The 27,381-nt window shown below is 40.4% G+C and overlaps 1 protein-coding gene across 1 annotated transcript; it reads left to right on the top strand.

Annotated features, from left to right (window-relative positions):
- Positions 1-6,184: 6,184 nt before the first annotated feature.
- Positions 6,185-26,367, top strand: gpsm3 (G protein signaling modulator 3). The gene is made up of 5 exons (XM_079569343.1): positions 6,185-6,347; positions 15,226-15,469; positions 21,170-21,353; positions 25,521-25,783; positions 26,065-26,367. Exons 2-5 carry the CDS (start codon positions 15,260-15,262, stop codon positions 26,203-26,205), a joined length of 798 nt encoding a protein of 265 aa, XP_079425469.1. The 5' UTR covers positions 6,185-6,347; positions 15,226-15,259; the 3' UTR covers positions 26,206-26,367.
- The last annotated feature ends 1,014 nt before the right edge of the window (positions 26,368-27,381 follow it).

Here is a 27,381-nt window from a genome sequence, read left to right as displayed (position 1 = left end):
GCAGGAGGGCCGGATTTGATGTTGCCTACCCCTGCTTTAGAGATAAATGCAAATATTCCATCTATCTGTGGATGTTTGCATTTAAAAAACTTGACATAAATTTTTTGTAATTTTTTTTGGTTACATTTTGGTCATTTTTTCATCAATTTTTTCATCAAATTTTTGTCATTTTCGTCACATTTTTGTTGTTTTTTTTGTCAATTTTTTGTCAATTTTTGCCACTTTTTCATAAATTTTTCGTCACTTTTTTGTCAAAGTTTTCTCACTTTTTTGTCACATTTTTGTCATTTTTTGTCACATTTTTTGTCACATTTTTTGTCACATTTTTTGTCACATTTTTGTCATTTTTTGTCACATTTTTTGTCACATTTATTGTCACATTTTTGTCATTTTTTGTCACATTTTTGTCATTTTTTGTCACATTTTTTGTCACATTTTTTGTCACATTTTTGTCATTTTTTGTCACATTTTTTGTCACATTTATTGTCACATTTTTGTCATTTTTTGTCACATTTTTGTCATTTTTTGTCACATTTTCTTCAATTTCTTATCAAATTCTTGTGACATTTTTGCAACATTTTTGTCATTTTTTGTCATATTTTTGTCACATTTTTGTCATTTTTTGTCATTTTTTGTCACATTTTTGTTGTTGTTTTTTTGTCCATTTTTTGTCAATTTTTGCCACTTTTTCATAAATTTTTTGTCACTTTTTTGTCAAAGTTTTGTCACATTTTTGTCATTTTTTGTCACATTTTTGTCATTTTTTGTCACATTTTTGTCATTTTTTGTCACATTTTCTTCAATTTCTTATCAAATTCTTGTGACATTTTTGCAACATTTTTGTCACATTTTTGTCACATTTTTGTCACATTTTTGTCATTTTTTGTCACATTTTTTGTCACATTTCCATCATTGTTTTCGTCTCAGTTTTGTGGCTATTTTCACACCTTTTTTCCAGAAGCTTTTTTTTTCTCCGCTTTATCTGGGCCGGTCACGGAGGCCGAGCCGTCTGAGCAGAGATGCCCAGACTTCCCCCTCCAGCTCTCCGATCCTGAGACGGCTCCAGGTCCAGCGTGTCCTGGGTCTTCCCTTTAAACCTCCTCTGCCTCCGTGCCCGCCGCTGCACCTCATGGAAGAGAACAGAGCTTTAGGTAGAACGATGTGCTGACTGTGCAGGAGGAGGTTCGCATGGTCTGCCGCTCTCTCCCGGGACAACAGAAGGTCACAGATGTGGATCATAAGCCACAGCGCAGTTTGACATGGTCTCAGGAAGTATCCGCTCCCTGAGGCATGAGCTGATGAAAACTGTGTGTCGGTAATAACAACACAGCTGGGACGGGACGAATGGAACATGGCTGAGGATAAACAACACAAACGCTGCTGAGAGAGGGGGGTCTGATCAGTCTGAAGAGTGGAAGAGCGGACTTTAGAGAAACATGATCATTTAGAGGAGCGTCATGGAACTGTTGAAAATCATACTGTATGAAAAAGACTGGACAAAATAAAGTAAAAACTGACTTGTTTTTGAATTGAATGACCAGGGCTGGGACAAAGTATCGAATCGGATTGTAATACTTTTGCTGCAAACCAAGTATTGATGCTTTATCAAGTGTCACAATACTTACTTGTGTTTGGCATTTTTATCATAAACTCCTGTTTTCCAGTAACAGCTCGGTTACATTTGTATTAACCCCTTAACTCCCACCTGAACCGAGCACATTTTCTCCAGTTTGGCTTTACCCCAATCCAAAAGCTTCTGGAAAAAAGGTGTGAAAATAGCAACAAAACTGAGACGAAAACAATGATGGAAATGTGACAAAAAAGTGAGAAAACATTGACAAAAAAGTGATGAAAAATTGATGAAAAAGTGGCAAAAATGTCACAAAAAATCAACAAAAATGTGACAAAAAATCAACAAAAAATCAATAAAAATGTGACAAAAATTCAACAAAAAAGTGACAAAAATTCAACAAAAAAGTGACAAAAATTCAACAAAAAAGTGACAAAAATTCAACAAAAATTGGACAAAAATTCAACAAAAATGTGACAAAAATTCAACAAAAAGTGACAAAAATTCAACAAAAAAATGACAAAAACTCAACAAAAAAATGACAAAAAATCAACAAAAATTCAACAAAAATGTGACAAAAATTCAACAAAAAAGTGACAAAAATTCAACAAAAAGTGACAAAAAGTGACAAAAATTCTACAAAAATGTGACAAAAATTCAACAAAAATGTGACAAAAAGTGACAAAAATTCTACAAAAATGTGACAAAAATTCAACAAAAATGTGACAAAAATTCTACAAAAATATGACAAAAATTCAACAAAAAGTGACAAAAATTCAACAAAAAAATGACAAAAACTCAACAAAAAAATGACAAAAAATCAACAAAAATTCAACAAAAATGTGACAAAAATTCAACAAAAAAGTGACAAAAATTCAACAAAAATGTGACAAAAATTCAACAAAAAAGTGACAAAAATTCAACAACAATGTGACCAAGATGCAACAAAAATTCAACAAAAATTCAACAAAAAATTGACAAATACTCAGCCAAAAAGTGACAAAAAGTGACAAAAAATCAACAAAAATGTGACAAAAATTCTACAAAAATGTGACAAAAATTCAACAAAAATGTGACAAAAATTCTACAAAAATATGACAAAAATTCAACAAAAAGTGACAAAAATTCAACAAAAAAATGACAAAAAATCAACAAAAATTCAACAAAAATGTGACAAAAATTCAACAAAAAGTGACAAAAAATCAACAAAAATGTGACAAAAATTCTACTAAAATGTGACAAAAATTCAACAAAAAAGTGACAAAAATTCAACAAAAAAGTGACAAAAATTCAACAACAATGTGACCAAGATGCAACAAAAATTCAACAAAAATTCAACAAAAATTTGACAAATACTCAGCCAAAAATGTGACAAAAACTCAACATTTTTTTTTTTTTTACAAAAATTTAACAAAATTAAACATAAAAAAGTTCACACAGCACAGCAACAACACGAGGAAAAAGATCCGTTTTGTGGGTCTTAGCTTTCAAATGAGGTGTTACACAGACCTATATAAAGAGGACAGAATGCATTTGGTTCATGCGGGTGGTAAGAGGTTAATTTAGCACAAAAGTTGCATAATGTCAGGTCAGTTATAACTTTCCATCATGTGTCAATAAACTGAATCACTTTAAAATGTGCTGCGTCGCCTCAGACTTGAATAATACAAAGTTTCTGGTGTGAAACATGTTGAGCTGCAGGTGTTTCTTTCAGTTTCACCCACACTTTTGCTCAAACTCTGCCATTTTAAAGATAAACGTGACAACAGCAGCTCCCTGTGGAAAACTGTTCCTGATTAATCACACGCCTGACCATGAAAACATCAGCGTTTATTCCACTGAAGCTCATGCAGACCTTTGCAGAGTCGCTCTCTCTGGTTCCTTTTGCAAAAAGCCGCAAACGCTGAGTCATCGCCACATTCACAATAATCTGTTATGACTTTGGACTGGCTGTGATGCGTTCAGGAGCGCATGTTAAGTACGAGAGTCGAGTTATTACTGCACTGGAAATTATGCTGATTCTGGTAAATCTGTTATTTGACTTATTTGAGTCAAAAAACAGATTTACCTGGAATTTACCTGCACACCCTTAACACCAACCAAAACCAAATGCATTCTGTCCTCTTTATATAGGTCTGTGTAACACCTCATTTGAAAGCTAAGACCCACAAAACTGATCTTTTCCCTCGCGTTGTTGCTGTGTTGTGTCACCTTTTTTTTTTTTTGGTCACATTTTTTGTTCAGTTTTTGTCACATTTTTGTTGAATTTTTGTCACATTTTTGTTGAATTCTTGTGACATTTTTGTTGAATTTTTGTCACATTTTTGTCACATTTTGGCTGAGATTTGGTCACATTTTTTGTTCAGTTTTTGTCACATTTTTGTTAAAATTTTGTCAAATTTTTGTCACATTTTTGTTGAATTTTTGTGACATTTTTGTTGAATTTTTGTCACATTTTTATTGAATTTTTGTGACATTTTTGTTGAATTTTTGTCACATTTTTCTTCAATTTTTGTCATTTTTTTGTTTAATTTTTGTCACATTTTTGTTGAGTTTTTGTTGAATTTTTGTCACATTTTTTTTACTGGATTTTTGTCTTTTTTTTAACTGGATTTTTGTCTTTTTCTTGTTGGATTATTGTCACTTTTTCGTCACATTTTTTGCTGGATTTTTGTCTTTTTTTTTACTGGATTTTTGTCTTTTTTTTGCTGGATTTTTGTCAATTTACATCCTCATTTTCATTCTCTTTCTCTAATTTGTTGAACAGGAGAAAACATGTGGGAGTTAAGAGTTTAAAGGCGTGTTTTGTGGCATTTCTGTGCAGAACTGGGCTCCACATTTATGAGCAAAGTCAGGAATGAGTTTGGACACAACTAAACTTCATATTGAGAAAAGTCTACATTCGGCTTCAGCTTTTGCAGCGCACCGTGTTTTGACTTGAACTAAACCAAACACATCATCTCTTTCTCTTTTTTCTCTTCCGTCGCTAAGTTTTTGTCACATTTTTGTCAAATTTTTGTCACATTTTTGGTTGAGTTTTTGTCAAATTTTTGTCACATCTTTGTTGAATTTTTGTCACTTTTTGGTTGAATTTTTATTGAATTTTTGTTGAATTTTGTTGAATTTTTGTTGAATTTTTGTCAGTTTTTTGTTGAATTTTTGTCACTTTTTGGCTGAGTTTTTGTCACATTTTTGTTGAATTTTTGTCACATTTTTGTCACATTTTTGTTGAATTTTTGTCACATTTTGGCTGAGTTTTTGTCACATTTTTGTTGAATTTTAGTCACTTTTTGGTTGAGTTTTTGTTGAATTTTTGTCACATTTTTGTCACATTTTGGTTGAATTTCAGTCACTTTTTGTTGAATTTTTGTCACTTTTTGGTAGAGTTTTTGTCACTTTTTTTGCTGGATTTTTGTCTTTTTTTTGCTGGATTTTTGTCAATTTACATCCTCATTTTCATTCTCTTTCTCCGATTTGGAGAACAGGAGAAAACATGTGGGAGTTAAGAGTTTAAAGGCGTTTTGTGGCATTTCTGTGCAGAACTGGGCTCCACATTTATGAGCAAAGTCAGGAATGAGTTTGGACACAACTAAACTTCATATTGAGAAAAGTCTACATTCGGCTTCAGCTTTTGCAGTGCACCGTGTTTTGACTTGAACTAAACCAAACACATCATCTCTTTCTCTTTTTTCTCTTCCGTCGCTAAGTTTTTGTCACATTTTTGTCAAATTTTTGTCACATCTTTGTTGAATTTTTGTCACTTTTTGGTTGAATTTTTATTGAATTTTTGTTGAATTTTGTTGAATTTTTGTTGAATTTTTGTCAGTTTTTTGTTGAATTTTTGTCACTTTTTGGCTGAGTTTTTGTCACATTTTTGTAGAATTTTTGTCACATTTTTGTTGAATTTTTGTTGAATTTTTGTCACTTTTTGTTGAATTTTTGTCACTTTTTTGTTGAATTTTTGTCACTTTTTGGCTGAGTTTTTGTCACATTTTTGTAGAATTTTTGTCACATTTTTGTTGAATTTTTGTTGAATTTTTGTCCCTTTTTGGCTGAGTTTTCGTCACTTTTTGGTTGAGTTTTTGTCACTTTTTTGCTGGATTATTGTCACTTTTTTGTTGGATTATTGTCACTTTTTTGCAAGGCTTGTTTTGCAGCATTTCCGTACAGAACTGGGCTCCACATTTATGAGCAAAGTCGTGAATGAACTCAATATTCTCCGTCAAGCCGTTTAAACCCGCGCTTCAGCTTTTGCAGTGCGCCGCGTTTTGACTTGAACTAAACCAAACACATCATCATCTCTTTCTCTTTTTTTTTCCTCTTCCGTCGCTAAAAACAGCCGCTGAACTGTGCCCTATCACGAAATGTCAAAGTTCCCTTTTCTGCGCTGCCCACGCTTCTGCTTTTCTTCAGTTCGAGTCAACAGGATGTGCCAAACCACAGGCCGAGAGCGCGAAAGCGGCCTGTTTCAACACGCCGCTGCGCCCTGAGCGGGGCGGGGCTGCGGTGGGACGGGGGGGGGGGCGGGGGGAGGGCGCTCGGCTGCAGGTCGGCCCCGGTCCGCCCCGCCTCATGTGACAGACGGAGATGAGGGTGAGACTCATGGGGGTGGGCTGTGCGTGCGGTTGAAGACAGAACAGGAAGGAGGCTTTTGCAGAAAAAAAAAACAAAACTTTGACTTGTTTTTATTCTTTCTCCGGATCCGCCAGCGTCCCGTCGACATGCCGACGCCGATTCCGAGGGTTTGACGGCGGGGGATGGACGAGAGGCGTTAAAGGTGAGACCCGACACTTCTGTTTGAGCTTGTGTTTTCATTAAAAAGCATAAAAATCTGCAAATGTTATGAATTTACTCACAGGCTACGACTACACTGCAAAAAGTAACGAACTAGATCCACTAATCCACATTTGAGTTGTTTTGACTTGTTTAAAATGTGGTTTTTCACTTGTTCCGAGATGTTTCTGACTCAACACAATTCGTCAGAGGTTATTTTCTTTTGCCGGTGGGGAAAGAAAATTGGTCTGACCTCGTTGGCAGTTTTACTTTCCTGTTTCACGAGGGATTTACCTGAACTAGTCTGAACTGGCAAAGTCAACTTAACCCCTTAAGTCCCACCTGAACCGAGCACCTTTTCTCCAGTTTGGCTTCACCCCAATCCAAAAGCTTCCGGAAAAAAGGTGTGGAAATAGAGGCAGAACTGAGACGAAAACAATGATGGAAATGTGACAAAAAAGTGAGAAAACATTGACAAAAAAGTGACGAAAAATTGATGAAAAAGTGGCAAAAATGTCACAAAAATGTCACAAGAAATTGACAAAAATGTGCGAAAAAATGACAAAAATGTGATAAAAATTTGACAAAAAAATTACAAAAATGTGATAAAAAATGGACGGAAAAACACCAAAAATTTGATAAAAATTTGACAAAAAAATTACAAAAAATTGACAAAAATGTGATAAAAAATTTACAAAAATGTGACAAATAATACAAACATTTGATTAAAAAAATTACAAAAATGTGATAAAAAATGGACGGAAAAACGCCAAAAATTTGATAAGAATGTGACAAAAAAAAATACAAAAAATTACAAAAAAAATGACAAAGATGTGATAAAAATTTTACAAAAATGTGACAAAAAATGACAAAAAAATTACAAAAATGTGACAAAAAATTACAAAAATGTGATAAAAATGGACGGAAAAACGACAAAAATTGGATAAAAATTTGACAAAAACATTACGAAAAATGTGACAAAAATTTTAGAAAAAATTGACAAAAATGTGACAAAAAATGACGCAAATTTGATTAAAAAAATGACGAAAAAATGACAAAAATGTGATAAAAAATGGACGAAAAAATTACAAAAATGTGACAAAAAATGACAAGCAAAGTTACAAAAATGAGTTGAAAACCCAACAAAAAAATGATGGAAAAAAAAATTCTGATGACGTGAGGAAGAAGATCCTCTCGGTTCAGGTTAAAAAAGTCTTAAAAAGATACATTTCCTCATTTCACGTCATTTAAGCCAATGCTTGATTTTTGCAGTGTGCTGGACACACTCAAAAAAAGAGTAAACATCAAGTACTGGCTGAAATGACTTGAAAAGAGGAAATGTATCTTGTTTTGAGCCATTTAGACTAGATTATTTTGCCAGTTTGATGACATTTAGACTGATCCTGAGGAAAACTCGTTTGAAATAAGAAAGTAAAGCTGGGATAATGAGACCCAGTTTCTTACTCCATGGGCAAAGAAAATAAACTAAGACAAAATGTGTTGGAACGAGTCAGAAACATCTCAGAACAAGTGAAATTATGTGTCTTAACAAGTTAAAACGACCTAAATCCAAATGATGATTCTCAACTTGAAACATTTAAGCTAATCGAGATATACATTTTTTGGAGTGCACTGGAAAGGCATTATAATTTTAAGAAAGAAATGACATAAATCTACTTCTTGGCTTAAAAAAATAACCTGAAATAAAGTCATAAATATCTCAGAGCAAGTGAAATAATCTGGGTCAAATGCCCAACTAAATCTGAACTAGTTAAAACGACCTAAATCCAAATGATTATTCTCAACTTGAAACATTTAAGCTAATCTAGATATACATTTTTTGGAGCGTAATCGATAAAGTCGCTCCATTCTGACTTAAAAGCCCAGCACTGGAAAAAGTATTAGCATTTTAAGAAGGACATTACATAAATCTACTAAAAAAAAAAAATTAAATCTGAACCTGTCAAAACAACTCAAATGTTTTAATTATTAAGATCAAATTGAGACATTTGAACTAGTTACTGACATTTTGCAGTGCAGAAATCCTCCACGAGCGATTCTTAGACATTCATTTGTTCTTTTCTTTTTGTTCCTTTCGTGAAAATGCCACTTACAGGTTTTTATACATGTCCTCGATCAGAAAGGAGCCAATGTTTACCAACTTTACTCCGACGTAAGTAGAGCTGGGTTAAACGGTACAAGTTTGGAATCGGAAAAAAGTTTTGGTTCCACCAGTATCGAAAAAATGTAAATATTGAAAATCCAGGGGCAGGAGTGAAGGAAGTGACTTGGTTGTTTCAGCTCAAAGAAATAATTTTCTGTCAAAAGTTTACCCAATTTTCCCAATTTTTTTTTCTTATTTTTGCCCCAATTTTTTCTTGTTTTTGATTTTTTTTTCCATAATTTTTGCTCCTTTTTTATGACTAATATTTCCCGTATTTCCCCCCATTTATTTTATTTTCCACACAATTATTCCTTAATTTCCCCCATTCATTCCCCTTTTCTCACATATTTCTTGGAGATGAACCCGATATTGTAAATTTGCAGATCACATGGTTCTGTTTCTGGTTCCAGACGACGAATATTTCAGTATCGGTATCGAAAATCGAGTATCGTTAAAGTAACAGGACCTAAACATCTCATCTGAAATCAACTCGGTTTGACGCCAGTTGAGTTTAAGCCCAGGTTCAAAACAGAACTTCAATAAGCAATAAAAAGAGTCTGTTTTTGCAGCTGATGGAAGGTTTCAGCATCACAGTCATTTCTGAGAAGATCCTGACGGTTATGGAACAAAAGAGTCGAGTGGAAGAACCTAAAGTAATAATGAGCTCTGAGCCGGAGCATCTGATTGGCCGGAGGATCCTCGACCCGAAAGAAGCCGATCCTGCAGCTCATGACGTCATGACGGAGAGAAAACTCCACATTATAAACACATGTGATCAGCTGCAAAAACAGACTGTTTCAGTTTACTTGTTGTTTTCAATAAAAAATGAGAAAAATTGAACAAAAAATGACAAAAAAATGACAAATAAATGACCAAAAAAATGACCAAAAAATGAAAAAATGTGATAAAAAATGACCCAAAAAATGACAAAAAAATGACAAAAAATGTGACAAAAAATGACAAAAATTTGATTAAAAAAAAATGACGAAAAATGACAAAAAAAATAACAAAATGTGACAAAAATGTGATAAAAATTTGACTAAAAAATGACCAAAAAAATGACAAAAAAATTACAAAAATGTGATAAAAAAATGACCAAAAAAAATGACAAAAAAGTTACACAAATGTGATAAAATTTGACAAAAAAAATTACAAAAAAAATTACAAAAAATGACCAAAAAATAACAAAATGTGACAAAAATATGATAAAAATTTGACTAAAAAATGACAAAAAATGACCAAAAAATGACCAAAAAAATTACCAAAAAAATGACAAAAATGTGACAAAAAATGACAAAAATTTGATTGAAAAAAAATGACGAAAAATGTGATAAAAAATGACCAAAAAAATGACCAAAAAAATGACAAAAAATGACAAAAAAAATGACTAAAAAATGACAAAAAAAATGACAAAAAATATGACAAAAAATGACAAAAATTTGATTAAAAAAATGACGAAAAATGACAAAAAAATAACAAAATGTGACAAAAATGTGATAAAAATTTGACTAAAAAATGACCAAAAAAATGACCAAAAAATTACAAAAATGTGATGAAAAAATGACCAAAAAAAATGACAAAAAAGTTACAAAAATGAGTTGAATACCCAACAAAAAAATGATGGAAAAAAAATCTGATGACGTGAGGAAAAAGATCCTCTCGGTTTAGGCGGGAGTTAACCTCTTAACTCCCGCCTGAACCGAGCATATTTTCTCCAGTTTGGCAAAAAGTCTCTTAATAAGCGGCAAAACAGGAGCATATTTGAGCGGGTCGTCTCAGGAGGTCCAGTTTAATTGTTATTTTCAATAAAATATTTGTCTAACTCCCTTTTCTTCTTGTTGCAAAGGCTTTTCAAGTTCTGTTTTGAACGTATGTGAACATTTTTCAGCTGGTCTTAAAGCAGTACTAAGTAACTCCTGCCCCTAGAGGCCATAAGCGCCACTGCAGGTGTCGTACACGTTGTATTTTCACTCATTAATTGTCCATGAGAGTAAATCCTGCGCTGACAGAAAAGACAAAGGGACAGAGGGATATTGTTCAAACAATTACAAAACGGAGATCATTGTTCTCACTCAGACTTGGTTGTAAATACTGTTTAAGCGGTGCTAGCCCACAGTTAGCTTGCCCGCTAGCCTGTTAGCTTCTTCTTCGTGATTCCATTAGTGTGTAATGGTGACTCCGACACCAGGGGGGGATGAAAGACCCCCCGATCATCCCATTAAAGGGATATTTCAGAGCCTCATTTCCAAGTTATCCAGAGTGGTGTTGATTTCATTTGAAGAGTTTAGCGGCGCTAGGCTAGTGCTAGGCTAGTGCATGTCTATGATAACTAGTAGCCTGCATTAAAAACAGTCTGACCCACAGAGCACCTGAGGCAAATCACTGATAACACCAGACTAACCATATAAACGTCTGTGTCGACTGAATAATGTTTTAACCTCTTAACTCCCGCCTGAACCGAGAGGATCTTTTTCCTCACGTCATCAGATTTTTTTCCATCATTTTTTTGTCGGGTATTCAACTCATTTTTGTCACATTTTTTGTCAATTTTTTGTCAATTTTTTTGACACATTTTTATCACATTTTTGTCGGTTTTTTTTCACATTTTTATCAGATTTTTGTCATTTTCTTTGTCATTTTTTGTCACATTTTTTTCACTTTTTCGTCAATTTTTTATCACATTTTGTCAATTTTTTGTCATTTTTTGGTCATATTTTTGTCATTTTATCGTCAAGTTTTTATCACATTTTTATCACATTTTTTGTAATTTTTTTGTCACATTTTTGTTGTTTTTTTTGCAAATTTTTATCACATTTTTGTCATTTTCTTTGTCATTTTTTGGTCAATTTTTGGTCAATTTCTTGTGACATTTTTGTGACATTTTTGTGACATTTTTGCCACTTTTTCATCAACTTTTCGTCACTTTTTTGTCACATTTCCATCATTGTTTTCGTCTCAGTTCTGTCGCTATTTTCACACCTTTTTTCCAGAAGCTTTTGGATTGGGGTAAAGCCAAACTGGAGAAAATGTGCTCGGTTCAGGTGGGAGTTAATGTTTTAAAATAACTTATATTTGATCAGCTTCCTGGTTGTAGCTGCGCCGCGGCGGAGTGATCTGCTCGGTTACCGGATCTACAGTCGCTTGTTTACCTGCAGCCGCATCACTACACGTGGAATTCACAAAGGAACTTCTACAAATCAGACATGGCAACGTTTGGAGGACGAGCCCATGTTTTTAGAAGAGGGTTTAAATGCAGGCTACTAGTTACCATAGACATGCACTAGCCTAGCATGAGCCTAGCATCACTAAGCTCTGCCTCAATCAAAAAAAAAAATATATTTCCAGAAATCAACAGCACTCTGGGTAACTAAATGAGGCCCTGTGTCCCTTTAACCCTTGTATTCCCCCCAGAGAGATACAGAAAGGATTTATGAAGGTAAACAAGTGACTTAGTTCTGCTTTAAACGTTTGATCGTGACTGTTTATGCAGCTCGATTTCCGCACGTTTGCACCAACAACAGACGAGCGCGTTGGTTTCAAAGCCGCTGGATGTTTAAAGTCACAGCACCGTCGCCGCTTTTCATCTGCAGACGTAAACACAGAAACGCTCTGGCTTTGAACGTCTCACTGCAAATAGTAATCGAGCTCTTAAAGGGACAGTGCAGAGTTTAAAAGTGTTAGCGTGTTTTATTTTCCTCCCCCTACATGTTCCAGCCGTGTCCTGATGTGTAGAGTGAGCTCAGACCTGTTCACCACAGCGGGTCTGAAGATCCGTCATGCACGAGCTTAATGTAGAGACTGCAGTTACTCGTAAGACCTGAGGGGGCAGTAGTGAGTATAACATGACCAACTTGTCTCTTTAACCCCTTAACTCCCACCTGAACCGAGCATATTTTCTCTAGTTTGGCTTTACCCCAATCCAAAAGCTTCTGGGAATAAGCTGTGAAAATGGCAGCAAAACTGAGACGAAAACAATGATGGAAATGTGACAAAAAAGAGACGAAAATTGGCAAAAATGTCACAAGAAATTGACAAAAAATGAGACAAAAATGTGACAAAAATGTGATTAAAATTTGATAAAAATGATAAAAAATGTGACAAAAAATGTGACAAAAAATGACAAAAAAATGACAAAAAAATGACAAAAAAATGACAAAAAAATGACAAAAATGTGACAAAAAAATGACAAAAATGTGACAAAAAAATGACAAAAATGTGACAAAAAAATGACAAAAAATGATAAAAATTTGACAAAAAAATACAAAAATGTGACAAAAAAATGACAAAAATGTGACAAAAAAATGATAAAAATGTGTCTCAAAATGTGTCAAAAAATGACAAAAATATGATAAAAATTTGACAAAAAATTTGACAAAAAATGAGACAAAAAAATGACAAAATGTGACAAAAATGTGACAAAAATGTGACAAAAATGTGACAAAAAATGTGACAAAAAAATGACAAAAATTGACAAAAAATGACAAAAATATGACAAAAATATGACAAAAATTTGACAAAAAATGTGACAAAAAATGACTAAAAATTGACAAAATGTGATAAAAAATTGACGAAAAAATGACAAAAACCGAGCACATTCTCTCGTGACCTCAGGAGGTCACGGGTTTGAATCCCAGCTCCTGAAGGTGCTCACTGTCATTGTGTCCTCGGGCAAGACACTTCACCTCCTTCCCTCCAGTGTCTGTGTGATGTGACTGGTTCCTGCTGTAAAAGTTGAGACCATTTACCAAAACAAGTCATTTCAACTAATGCTTAATAATTGCAACACAATGTCTTTAGTTTTTATAATTGCTTTACTCCTTTTGGGCTTTATTGTGTCTTTTCTTTCCTAATAACTGTGTCCAATCGCTGAGATAAACTAAACTGAATCAGGAAACACACGGCAGGAGGAAACAACATGAGCCGTGTGGTTAACCTTTAATGTCAGCGCGAAACATGAGCTCCAGGTCGACTTCTCTTATTTCAAACACTTTCTCAATCTTTGCATCGTTAATGGATAAACTCGCTTCCGCTTTTCGACGGCGACAAAGAAGAAGGAGCTCGAATAAAGAGCTTTTACTTTTGCCTGTGTTGAAACATCAGCTCACGGAGACAAACAAACTGCACTGAGAAAAGAAAAGGGAAGGAAGTGGCATAAATAACGCCTGAATGGAGAGATTGAATCTAAAGTTTGAGTAGATTTGGTCTTAGATCAGACAAAACCTCTTATCGACAATGGAACAAGTACAAGTACATGTATAAGTACATGCACAAGCACAAGTCCTGAGGCAAATTCAACATAAAGAACCTTCATTCAAGCGATTTAAAACATTTTTCCAGTGTGATTCTAAAAATGCAACAATATCTTATACATGACATAAAATCATTTCTTTTCCAGAATTATCTTAAGATAAAATCGCATTTTTCTCAGTGTAGAACTCTTATTCAAATTCACTTTATTTATCCGTTAGGAACTTCATTTGCAGGAGAAGTGCCAGTACGGGCCCGATAAAAACAATACATCCACAGACATTCAACAACATACAGCAATAATAAATACATTAAAAAAACAATATAGTGGGCCTTTGATAAACCAAGGTCCACACAGTCATTTATTCAGCAGGCGGATGGAGGTCGGGAGGAAAGTGGAGGTCGCCCTCTTTGTCCCCAGAGGGAGGGACCTGAACCTGCGCCCTGACGGCACCAGGGCGTAGTGAGAGTGCAGAGTGTGTGAGGAGTTTGTGGAGATCTGGGTTCCTTTCCTCAGAACTCTGGAGTCATAGATGCTCCTGAGTGAGTCCTGCTCCTGACCCATGATTTTATTGCTAATTTTGATGATTTTATTGAGCATGTTGCGGTGGGTGAGAGTGAGTGAACCAAACCAGACAGTGATGTTGAATGTGAGGATGGATTCAATGAAACATTTATAGAAACAGGCGAGAATGGACGGGTGGACTTGGAGTTTGCGGAGTTTACGGAGAAAAAACAGGCGTTGTTGACATTTTGAAAGTATGTGTTCAGCGTTGAGTTTGAATGTGAGTTTATGGTCGATGATGGAACACAGGTATTTGTATGAATGAACCTTTTCTATTATTTCGTTGTTGACAGTGAGTGAGGGAGAGCTGGAGTGGCCATGTTGGAAGTTGATGGTCATCTCTTTGGTCTTGGATACATTTAAATCCAGACAGTTCTCCCTGCACCACCGTGAGAATGAGTCCAGTTCAGTTTGCAATAATCCGTGTGTGTTTGTAGTGTCCATGATAACTGTGTCGTCTGAGTACTTGATGTAGGTTATACCTGGGGTGTATTATCTATTATCTTAATCTTTATCTTGATCTATTATCTCAACCTCTTACCCCCACCTTAACCGAGCAGTAATTGTTTTGTTTATTTGAACTGTTACTTTTTTGTTTTGTTTTTCTCAAAATGTCACAATCATACAGTGATTGTGAATCATACAATGCGAGCACCTTTTAAGCCTTTGACCTCATGTACTAAAGCCCTCTCCCCAGCCCCGCCCTCCCTCAAACTAACTAACTCTTCCTCAGTCTGGGTTTGTTTCAGTTCCTCAGTTGAAGTGTCAGATATTCCCGGCCTTTAACATCTGCAAGCTAAAACCTGCCGGGCGGGTTCCAGAGTGCGTCCTCGCGCACACAGTATTCCGCGTGTGTTGATACTTGCCACTGAACGCGCCGCACGCCGGGTTCCTGTGTTTACGCAGAGTCGACAGCAGAGTCAGAGAGAAGGCGGCGGACATGGCAGAGGAGAGCGCGCGGCGGCCCCCGGGGGTCAGCGAGGGGGACGAGGCCCGGAGCGAGGACGCGGATAAGGGAGGACACGAGGAGGAGCAGGAGGAGCAGGAGGAGCAGGAGGAGCAGCAGCAGGAGGAGCAGGAGAGCGGACAGAGGCCAGAGGAGGAGCCCGGACTGGACTCTGAGGGAGACCAGCGGGACAAAGCTAAGAAGGTCAGTGACTCCACATGTTCTCTCAGAAAACAGATGGGAAAGTGCTTGATTTAAGGTGAACAGGGAAACTTTTTAACCTCTTAACTCCCGCCTGAACCGAGAGCATTTTCTCCAGTTCAGCTTTACCCAAATCCTGTAGGCCAGTGTAACGCCTCATTTGAAAGCTAAGATCTACAAAACTCATCTGAATGGATCTTTTTCCTCACGTCATCAGATTTTTTTTCCATCATTTTTTTTTGGTATTCAAGTCATTTTTTGTAATTTTCTTGTCATTTTTTTTTGGTCAAATTTTTTGTCATTTTTTTGTCTTTTTTGACACATTTTTTGTCATTTTTTTGTTATTTTTTGACACATTTTTTCTAATTTTTTTGTCTTTTTTTGTTACATTTTTTGTCATTTTTTTGTCATTTTTTTGTCTTTTTTGACACATTTTTTGTCATTTTTTTGTCTTTTTTTGTCACATTTTTTCTCATTTTTTTGTCTTTTTTGACTCATTTTTTGTCTTTTTTGTCATTTTTTGTAATTTCTTGGTCACTTTTTTGTCACATCTTCATCATTGTTTTCGTCTCAGTTTTGTCGCTATTTTCACACCTTTTTTCCAGAAGCTTTTGGATTGGGGTAAAGCCAAACTGGAGAAAATGTGCGTTAAGGGGTTAAAGGCACACTGCGTAACATTTCGAGCTATACTATTGCCATCAACACAAACACGCTCCCATTAACTATAGCTCAACACAAAAACAAAGCTATTTTTGCAGTGGGGAATCTAAGGATGAATCTAACATTCTGCTGACTTTACTGGACGTCTCCATGGAAACGAGCTGAGACTCCTCCTTGTAAAGTCATGTCTAATGAGAGCTGTGAGATTATGTTTGTTTGAACATTTATGAGCTCTTTTTCAATGATGAAAATATATGTCATGAAATAAATGCTTGTATTTCAATGTTATTTATTGGGTAAAATGTTACGCAGTGTCGCTTTAAATTGAAATTTGAAACTTTTGCTGTAGATTCTGAGATTCCTGACGTAAATATGAGGAACATTTTTTTTTTAATGTGACATTAATTACAGAGACTTTTTCAGAGGGGGTTTAGGATCCTGTAGTTTTAAGATAAACTGTTTAATAATGGAAAAACACAGAAACGTTCTCCGAAGAACAGATCTCAGTGTGGGCAAACGCTGGCCTGCCCCTTTAAGAACATCCCTTTAAAAAACCTACTATCACTGTTAAATGCAGACAGTTTGGAGTCTGTGGGAGGGATCGGCTCATCTGAATCTGTGAAGGATTAAACATGAAGATCAGGAGTTTGTTTGTTTGGCCCAAAACCTAAAAAAATACAATGTTTCTAAGTTGCTTGAGATAAAATAAATGAACTTTAACACTTGAAATGAGATTTAAAAAACTTGACTTGTTTGTTGTTGTATTGAAAGAAAGTTTGATTGAAATGGACCTGCTTCTCTATAAACCCTGTAGAAATAAGATAATAATGGGGGACGATAAAGGTTTGAGCCCAAAATGCATTCTGTCGTTTTCATGTTTATCACAAATACTTTCAACATGCCGAACTTTGAATGTTTCCGACTTGAGACGCTCCCGCTGCTCCTCGTCCGCCAGACGAACCATTTCCCTATAAACAAAGCAGTTTGGAAGAAGCTCCTGTTGTGTCTCTGGAGCCTCAGGACTGAATCATTTACTTCATAATCTGTCATTGTTCATCGTAACGCGCTCGTATGATGCAGTAAAACAGTCTTTAGATCGTGTTAGGGCGGCTCGATTATTGAAAAAATAATAATCATCATTATTTGTTGCCTTTAAAAAAAAGTCTGTCTTTATTTTATTTATTTATTGATGAAAACACTATGATGATGTTTTATGTTTTCTGGACAGTCATAAAAGTACAAATGATTTCAAGTACGCCTTGATTAAAGCAGTACTAAGTAACTTATTTACCTTAATAAACCCTCCCCGTAGTCCCTGTGGGGGTAATACAAGTGTTTATGGGATGATTGGAGGGTCTTTCATCTCCCCCTGGTGTCAGAAAACCATGTTTGCAACTTGTCTGCCCCCGGTCCGGAGAAAGCAATACACACTAATGGAATCACGAAGAAGAAGCTAACATGCTAACAGGCAAAGCTAACTGCGGGCTAACGTCACTTTAAACAGTATTTACAGCCAAGTTTGAGTGAAAAAAATATTTCTATTGTATAACTGGATGCACAGTAACCCTCTGTCCCTTCACCTTTCCTGTCAGCGTAGTATTTACTCCCCAAGACAATTAATAAATTAAAAAATCGTAACTTGCTACGACACCTGCAGTTGCGCTTATGGCCTCTAGGGGGAAGAGTTACTTAGTACTGCTTTAAAGAGAGGTCTCTGTTTCACACCTGCCCCCTGCTGGTCAGCCCTCACACCTGCCCCCTGCTGGCCAGCCCTCACACCTGCCCCCTGCTGGCCAGCCCTCACACCTGCACAAGTAAACTGAGCAGCGCGGCCTGATGACATCATCACACAGCGCCGTTTGTGTTTATGTCAGACAAAAGCATGAGCCATGACACGTGAAAAGCGAAGGGAAAATAATCCCAGCGCCATGAAATGACACAAGTCTGCTTTGCAAAAAAAAAATGGAAGAACATTTTTTTGAAAAAATTGAAGAAGGAAAAAAATTATAAGCGATTTTTTGCGATTATGCTAATTTTGTAATCGTTTACTGTTGCACAGCCCTAGTAGCATGTGTTTGCTATTGTACCAGAGGGCCATTATTTGTTTGTAGTTTCATGAATTTTATTTCAACCATTTGTTTTTTTTCTTTGTTTTTTAGGAATTATGTAGGCTAATGTTCCTATTTCTCAAGTTGTGACCCGGGCGGGGTCACGAACCCCTTTGCCTGTTATAATGGCTCCAAAAGGTTGAGAACCACTGACATAGATATTCCAGTTACTCCAAAGTAAGTGCATACAGTCTAAGTCTTTTGGAAAAACTAACATTGTGAATCTCAGAAACCAGGAATTGTGGGAGAGAGTTCCCGCCCCCATTGCTCTATAACACCATGTTCTCTGAAGTTGATTTGTTCGACAGGCAGGTAACAAAAAACGCCCTTCACTTGATGTGCCAGTGGAATAAGTATGAACACCACTGAAGAGAGTCAGCCTGTTATAAATAACTTCAGGTGCTTTTGTAATAATTATATTTTTTAGAAATTTAATAAGCTAATAATTGATTCTGCTTCTTACCTGAAGCCATGCTAACTGATTGTGCGAGTCTGTAACACTTGTTGTGAAAGAACAGTTAAGCACAAGCCGAGCCGCTTTCTTTTGTGCAATCTGTAATCTGTTTAAATTATTCTCTGTCGTTGTTGCCCAAATGATGATGGTTGATCGTATCGCGCTCGTATGATACAGTAAAACAATCTTTAGATCGTGTTTTCTTTTCCGTGCTGTCATTGGCTCTGTTTTCTGTGAGGAACATCTTGGATCGTGTTTCCAATAATTATGTCAAATCAATCCTTCGTTTGTCACTTGTTTCTGTCGCGGTGACGAAACAGGAAGTACTACAACCACAGGGGACGCGTAATACTGTATGTCACTGCTCAAACACATCTACTCTCCACAAACCCCCAAAACCCCCCAACCCCCCACGCCAGTGTGAGAACTGAGAGAAGATTCTGAAAATGACCTCCATTTCTCCGTTTCTGTATCAGGTTTTTGTGCTGAGCTGATTTTCCAATCTCTGTTGTCCATGAGGCTCATGATTGTGACTTTCTGTCTGTTTCTGGAGACTAGTTGAAGACTAGTTGGAGACTAGTTGGAGACTCGGGTAACTTGGTTCACTTACATTGCATTGGGATTTTACTGCGGCATCTTCATACACAAGATGTTTCTTGTATTTTATATTGTGGTCGACCACGCAGTGCACGGGTGTTGTAGATTTCCTGTTTGTGTCATCTGCTGTTGCTACATAGATGTGTCTATTTCATAACGCATATTGTTGTTTTTTGTATTTTTCTTGAGTTTTTGTGTTTTATTAACCCCTTAACTCCCACCTGAACCGAGCACATTTTCTCCAGTTTGGCTTTACCCCAATCCAAAAGCTGCTGGAAAAAAGGTGGGACAATAGCAACAAAACTGAGACGAAAACAATGATGGAAATGTGACAAAAAAGTGAGAAAACATTGGCAAAAAAGTGGCAAAAATGTCACAAGAAATTGACAAAAAATGGACGAAAAAATTATAAAAAATGTGACAAAAAAAAAGACAAAAAATGATTAAAAAAAAAAGACAAAAATGTGGAAAAAACTACGAAAAAATGTGACAAAAAATTGACAAAAAATTGACAAAAAATTGACAAAAAATGGACGAAAAAAAATGACAAAAATGCGATAAAAATTTGACAAGAAAATGACAAAAAATGGACGAAAAAAATATGAAAAAAAATGACAAAAAAATTACAAAAATGTGATAAAAAATTTACAAAAAATGGACCAAAAAAATGACAAACAAAATGACTAAAAAGTTTCAAAAATGAGTTGAATACCCTACAAAAAATAATGGAAAAAATATCTGATGACGTGAGGAAAAAGATCCTCTCGGTTCAGGCGGGAGTTAAGAGGTTAAAGGAACAGGTCACCGTTTTTACATACTGAGATATGTTCTTACCTTAGACGAGTTCATGTGTACCTGTCTGGTCTTCACTCGTGTCCTCAGTCATGTAAACACAGCGCAGACGGCGTTAGCATTTAGCCTCTCCCTCTCTCCTCTATAGCTCCAAAACAGGTGAAGATAGAAGCTACCAAGCTCTTCCACGTTTTCCCTATTTAAATATGGTTACGTGAAGTGTTCCACTACAAAGTATAATTACACAAAATTAAACAATGTGGATTTTCTAAGCGGATAAAAACGGAACTATATTGTAAGGCGTAGTAATACCAGGAGTAGTTCGACATCCGCACGGCAAAGTGAAGATATTACTGCGTGGATTTCGAACTACTCCTGGTACGTTGGAACTTAAGGTTCCCCTCATATCAAAGAAATGAAAGTATTGAAAGCAGGAACATGAAAAACGTATATCTTCAGATCCAAGTCTTGATGCTGTTGTTCCAGCATTTAACCTCTTAACTCCCGCCTGAACCGAGAGATCTTTTTCCTCACGTCATCAGATTTTTTTCCATCATTTTAGTAACTTTTTGGTCTTTTTTTTTGTCATTTTTTGTCAGTTTTTTATCACATTTTTGTAATTTTTTTGTCATTTGTAATTTTTTAGTATTTTTTTTTGTAATTTTTTTGTAATTTTTTGTAATTTTTTGTCAATTGTTTGTCTATTTTTTGTACTTTTCTTGTCAAATTTGTATCACATTTTTGTCACATTTTTGTCATTTTTTCGTCACATTTTTGTCAATTTCTTGTGACATTTTGTGACATTTCCATCATTGTTTTCGTCTCAGTTTTGTCGCTATTTTCACACTTTTTCCAGAAGCTTTTGGATTGGGGTAAAGCCAAACTGGAGAAAATGTGCTCGGTTCAGGTGGGAGTTAAGGGGTTAAGAAAGTGACCTGTTTCTGTTCAAATGAATGTTTTCTTTTTTCCCCTCCCATTCTTTCCCTTTTTTATACTCTCCATTTTCCCCTATTTTTGCCCCACTTGTTTTCTTTTCCTTTTTCCGAGCTCACAAACGTAGACCTTCTGTCCTGACTCTGTGTCCGTCTCCAGACTCACCGCTTAAGCCCGGACTTCGCCGACTTCCCCGACTTCCCGGACTCGCTGTTCGAGCTGCTGTGCACCTTACAGGAGGGCCGGCGCCTCAACGACCAGCGCTGCTCCTTCACCGCCCCGGAGCCCCGGGGGAGGAGGAGGTGCCACTCGGAGCCCAACGCCACCAAGCCGGCTCCTCGAGGTAAGAGGGAGGGTGAGGGGTGAGGGGTGAGAGGCGAGGGTGAGGGGTGAGGGGCGAGAGGTGAGGAGGAGGTGCCACTCGGAGCCCAACGCCACCAAGCCGGCTCCTCGAGGTAAGGCAGGCGTGACCGGGCGAGGGACGAGGGGCGAAGGGTGAGGGGTGAGGGGCGCAGGGGGAGGAGGAGGTGCCACTCCGAGCCCAACGCCACCAAGCCGGCTCCTCGAGGTGAGAGGCGAGGGTGAGGGGCGAGGGGTGAGGGGCGAGGGGCGAAGGGTGAGGGGCGAGAGGTGAGGGGTGAGGGACGAAGAGTGAGGGGTGAAGGACGAAGAGTGAGGGGTGAGGGGCGAGGGTGAGGGGTGAGGGTGAGGGGTGAGGGGCGAGGGACGAAGAGTGAGGGGTGAGGGACGAAGAGTGAGGGGCGAGGGTGAGGGGTGAGGGGCGAGGGACGAAGAGTGAGGGGTGAGGGACGAAGAGTGAGGGGTGAGGGGCGAGGGTGAGGGGTGAGGGGCGAGGGACGAAGAGTGAGGGGTGAGGGACGAAGAGTGAGGGGTGAGGGGCGAGGGTGAGGGGTGAGGGTGAGGGGTGAGGGGCGAGGGACGAAGAGTGAGGGGTGAGGGACGAAGAGTGAGGGGTGAGGGGCGAGGGTGAGGGGTGAGGGGCGAGGGACGAAGAGTGAGGGGTGAGGGACGAAGAGTGAGGGGTGAGGGGCGAGGGTGAGGGGTGAGGGACGAAGAGTGAGGGGTGAGGGACGAAGAGTGAGGGGTGAGGGGCGAGGGTGAGGGGTGAGGGGCGAGGGACGAAGAGTGAGGGGTGAGGGACGAGGGTGAGGGGTGAGGGGCGAGGGACGAAGAGTGAGGGGTGAGGGACGAAGAGCGAGGGGTGAGGGGCGAGGGTGAGGGGTGAGGGACGAAGAGTGAGGGGTGAGGGACGAAGAGTGAGGGGTGAGGGGCGAGGGACGAAGAGTGAGGGGTGAGGGACGAAGAGCGAGGGGTGAGGGGCGAGGGTGAGGGGTGAGGGACGAAGAGTGAGGGGTGAGGGGCGAGGGTGAGGGGTGAGGGACGAAGAGTGAGGGGTGAAGGACGAAGAGTGAGGGGTGAGGGGCGAGGGTGAGGGGTGAAGGACGAAAAGGTTTCTCAGTGACTCTGTGTGTTTGCCCTCACTGATGTTCTCCTCTCCCCTCACTGATGTTCTCCTCTCCCCTCACTGATGTTCTCCTCTTCCCTCACTGATGTTCTCCTCTCCCCTCACTGATGTTCTCCTCTCCTCTCACTGATGTTCTCCTCTTCCCTCACTGATGTTCTCCTCTCCCCTCACTGATGTTCTCCTCTCCCCTCAGTGATGTTCTCCTCTCCCCTCAGTGATGTTCTCCTCTCCCCTCAGTGATGTTCTCCTCTCCCCTCACTGATGTTCTCCTCTCCCCTCACTGATGTTCTCCTCTCCCCTCAGTGATGTTCTCCTCTCCCCTCAGTGATGTTCTCCTCTCCCCTCACTGATGTTCTCCTCTCCCCTCAGTGATGTTCTCCTCTCCCCTCAGTGATGTTCTCCTCTCCCCTCACTGATGTTCTCCTCTCCCCTCACTGATGTTCTCCTCTTCCCTCACTGATGTTCTCCTCTCCCCTCACTGATGTTCTCCTCTTCCCTCACTGATGTTCTCCTCTCCCCTCACTGATGTTCTCCTCTCCTCTCACTGATGTTCTCCTCTTCCCTCACTGATGTTCTCCTCTCCTCTCACTGATGTTCTCCTCTCCCCTCACTGATGTTCTCCTCTCCCCTCACTGATGTTCTCCTCTCCCCTCACTGATGTTCTCCTCTCCCCTCACTGATGTTCTCCTCTCCTCTCACTGATGTTCTCCTTTTCCCTCACTGATGTTCTCCTCTCCTCTCACTGATGTTCTCCTCGCTCCTCACTGATGTTCTCCTCTCCTCTCACTGATGTTCTCCTCTCTCCTCACTGATGTTCTCCTCTCCCCTCACTGATGTTCTCCTCTCCCCTCAGTGATGTTCTCCTCTTCCCTCACTGATGTTCTCCTCTTCCCTCACTGATGTTCTCCTCTTCCCTCACTGATGTTCTCCTCTCCCCTCAGTGATGTTCTCCTCTCCCCTCAGTGATGTTCTCCTCTCCTCTCACTGATGTTCTCCTCTCCCCTCAGTGATGTTCTCCTCTCCCCTCACTGATGTTCTCCTCTCCCCTCAGTGATGTTCTCCTCTCCCCTCAGTGATGTTCTCCTCTCCCCTCACTGATGTTCTCCTCTCCCCTCAGTGATGTTCTCCTCTCCTCTCACTGATGTTCTCCTCTCCCCTCAGTGATGTTCTCCTCTCCCCTCACTGATGTTCTCCTCTCCCCTCAGTGATGTTCTCCTCTCCCCTCAGTGATGTTCTCCTCTCCCCTCACTGATGTTCTCCTCTCCCCTCAGTGATGTTCTCCTCTCCCCTCACTGATGTTCTCCTCTCCCCTCACTGATGTTCTCCTCTCCCCTCAGTGATGTTCTCCTCTCCCCTCAGTGATGTTCTCCTCTCCTCTCACTGATGTTCTCCTCTCCCCTCAGTGATGTTCTCCTCTCCCCTCACTGATGTTCTCCTCTCCCCTCACTGATGTTCTCCTCTCCCCTCAGTGATGTCACCTCTTCCCTCAGTGATGTTCTCCTCTCCCCTCAGTGATGTTCTCCTCTCCCCTCAGTGATGTCTCCTCTCCCCTCACTGATGTTCTCCTCTCCTCTCACTGATGTTCTCCTCTCCTCTCACTGATGTTCTCCTCTCCTCTCACTGATGTTCTCCTCTCCCCTCAGTGATGTTCTCCTCTCCTCTCACTGATGTTCTCCTCTCCCCTCAGTGATGTTCTCCTCTCCTCTCACTGATGTTCTCCTCTCCCCTCAGTGATGTCTCCTCTCCCCTCACTGATGTTCTCCTCTCCCCTCACTGATGTTCTCCTCTCCTCTCACTGATGTTCTCCTCTCCCCTCAGTGATGTTCTCCTCTCCTCTCACTGATGTTCTCCTCTCCCCTCAGTGATGTTCTCCTCTCCTCTCACTGATGTTCTCCTCTCCTCTCACTGATGTTCTCCTCTCCCCTCAGTGATGTTCTCCTCTCCCCTCACTGATGTTCTCCTCCTCCCTCACTGATGTTCTCCTCTCCCCTCAGTGATGTTCTCCTCTCCTCTCACTGATGTTCTCCTCTTCCCTCACTGATGTTCTCCTCTCCCCTCACTGATGTTCTCCTCCTCCCTCACTGATGTTCTCCTCTCCCCTCAGTGATGTTCTCCTCTCCCCTCAGTGATGTTCTCCTCTCCCCTCAGTGATGTTCTCCTCTTCCCCTCAGTGATGTTCTCCTCTCCCCTCAGTGATGTTCTCCTCTCCCCTCAGTGATGTTCTCCTCTCCCCTCACTGATGTTCTCCTCTCCTCTCACTGATGTTCTCCTCTCCCCTCAGTGATGTTCTCCTCTCCCCTCAGTGATGTTCTCCTCTCCCCTCAGTGATGTTCTCCTCTCCTCTCACTGATGTTCTCCTCTCCTCTCACTGATGTTCTCCTCTCCCCTCAGTGATGTTCTCCTCTCCCCTCAGTGATGTTCTCCTCTCCTCTCACTGATGTTCTCCTCTCCTCTCACTGATGTTCTCCTCTCCCCTCAGTGATGTTCTCCTCTCACTGATGTTCTCCTCTCCCCTCAGTGATGTTCTCCTCTCCCCTCACTGATGTTCTCCTCTCCTCTCACTGATGTTCTCCTCCTCCCTCACTGATGTTCTCCTCTCCCCTCAGTGATGTTCTCCTCTTCCCCTCAGTGATGTTCTCCTCTCCCCTCAGTGATGTTCTCCTCTCCCCTCACTGATGTCTCCTCTCCCCTCACTGATGTTCTCCTCTCTCCTCACTGATGTTCTCCTCTCCCCTCACTGATGTTCTCCTCTCCCCTCACTGATGTTCTCCTCTCCTCTCTCTGATGTTCTCCTCTCCCCTCACTGATGTTCTCCTCTCCCCTCACTGATGTTCTCCTCTCCCCTCACTGATGTTCTCCTCCTCCCTCACTGATGTTCTCCTCTCCCCTCACTGATGTTCTCCTCTCCCCTCACTGATGTTTTCCTCTCCCCTCACTGATGTTCTCCTCTCCCCTCACTGATGTTCTCCTCTCCTCTCTCTGATGTTCTCCTCTCCTCTCTCTGATGTTCTCCTCTCCCCTCAGTGGTCTTCTCCTCCATGACGTCGCTGCAGAAGGAGGAGTTCTTCGACCTGGTGGCCACGGCTCAGGCTCGGCGTCTGAACGATCAGAGAGCTCGCCTGGATCGCTCTGTCCCGCAGAAGCAGAAGGGCCGCAGCTTCAGAGGAAGCCTCCGACACCTGAGCCTGAGGAGGCCGGAGCCGGGCCCCGCGCCGAGCCCCCCTCCGGGCCCCCCCCCGGGCCCCCCGCCCAAAGAGGAGCTCTACTCCATGATCCTGCACACTCAGGTACCACTGCACTCGGGGCTCTTACCTGAGCTGTGACGAGTTCTTTAGGACCTGTCTGATCTTCCCCCGTGCCTTTGTTGTTTTCTCTGGATGATGGAGAGTCTGTGTTGTTTTCTCTGGATGATGGAGAGTCTGTGTTGTTTTCTCTGGATGATGGAGAGTCTGTGTTGTTGTTTTGTCTGGATGATGGAGAGTCTGTGTTGTTGTTTTGTCTCTGGATGATGGAGAGTCTGTGTTGCTGTTTTCTCTGGATGATCGAGAGTCTGTGTTGCTGTGTGCAGGCTCAGGGCCGCCTGGAGGACCAGCGCAGCCGGGCCCCGGGGCCCATGGACGACGAGGTCTTCTTCTCTCTGCTGCTGAGGGTCCAGGGCGGCCGCATGGACGAGCAGAGGACGGAGCTGCCCTGCCTGCTCCACACCTGAAGGGGGCGCTGTGGTCTCTGAAGGACGTTTGGACGCTGTTGCTTGTGTTGCTTGTGTTGCTGATGTGTGACTGCGGCCGACGGGACTGAAGCGAGTCGGCCTTTCTGTAAAACCGGACCTGAACCTGGAGCTGTTTTCATTAATAAAGATGTTTTTATCTGAGAGCGTCTCGTCCGGTGGTGTCGCCCCGGCCACCAGGGGGCGGTGTGAAGAACCAAAGAGAAGAACCTTCCTCCCCCACGGTCTGAAACATATGGTCTGTTTTTAAACTGAAACAAGGGTTTATTTCTCGTTTGGTGACGGTCACATGACGTCACAGCATCATAAACAGCCTGTGGTAACTGTGGTAACTACGGTAACGGTCACAACGGTAAGAAGAAGAAGGAGAAGAAGGAGAAGAAGGAGAAGAAGAGGAAGAAGAAGAAGAAGAAGAAGAAGAAGAAGAGGTTTGGTGGTTTGACAATGAAACACCTGGATATTAAAAACATCTGTGTCCAGCTCTCCACAGAAACCGCTCTTTTCTTTCATCAGACACAGGTTATTACACGTTAATAAACAGCCGTGTTACAGAAGTAAAGCTCGGTTTGGTTTAAGAGTTTCCTTAAAGGGATGTTTCAGGATGTTTGACATAGGGCCTCATTAGTTATCCAGAGTGTTGCTGGTACCTGGAGATTTTTTTTTTTTTGTAACTCATGCAGTTCTTATGTTTGAAGAGTTTCGTGGCGCTAGGCTAATGCAAGGCTAGTGCATGTCTATGGTATCAGCTAGCCTGCATTAAAAACAGTGTGACCCGCTCCACAGAGCACCTGAGGCAAATGAAGCCTAGGCATTAATCCAACCTGGGAGACTAATTTCAGCATCAACAAACCTCCAGCCAATGATCGCTTCCGTGAGGGCCACACCTCCACCTCAGCCCATCAGCGTCGGAGCCACACCTTCGCAGCAGCCAATCATCGCCCTCGGTCCCGCTTTTAAGCCTCCAGCAATCATGGATCATTCGCTTTCCAGCTGCGCTGCGACCCGCCTCCGCCCCTTCTCCACCTCTTCCGCCTTCGGCTTCTACCTGCTACATCTTCACGGGTCTCCACACCACCACCAGTGTCCAGGCCCCGGGGGAGACATCCCTAACTCTAGGCGTTCGTCCATTCGGACATCAATGCATACAGCGATGTCTAC

Source organism: Gobius niger (genome assembly GCF_951799975.1).
Source record: "Gobius niger genome assembly, chromosome: 13".
Taxonomy (NCBI): domain Eukaryota; kingdom Metazoa; phylum Chordata; class Actinopteri; order Gobiiformes; family Gobiidae; genus Gobius; species Gobius niger.
The sequence above is the reverse complement of the archived record's forward strand: the minus strand, read 5'-3'. Positions and strand labels throughout refer to the sequence as shown.

What these genes read in the sequence shown, in the direction of transcription:
- gpsm3 (XM_079569343.1), top strand. Translation starts at nt 15,260, where the DNA reads ATGGCAGAGGAGAGCGCGCGGCGGCCCCCGGGGGTCAGCGAGGGGGAC. An exon ending in AGCGGGACAAAGCTAAGAAG is followed by an intron (nt 15,470 to 21,169) that starts GTCAGTGACTCC and finishes GTCCGTCTCCAG; the next exon opens with ACTCACCGCTTAAGCCCGGA. An exon ending in CACCAAGCCGGCTCCTCGAG is followed by an intron (nt 21,354 to 25,520) that starts GTAAGAGGGAGG and finishes CTCTCCCCTCAG; the next exon opens with TGGTCTTCTCCTCCATGACG.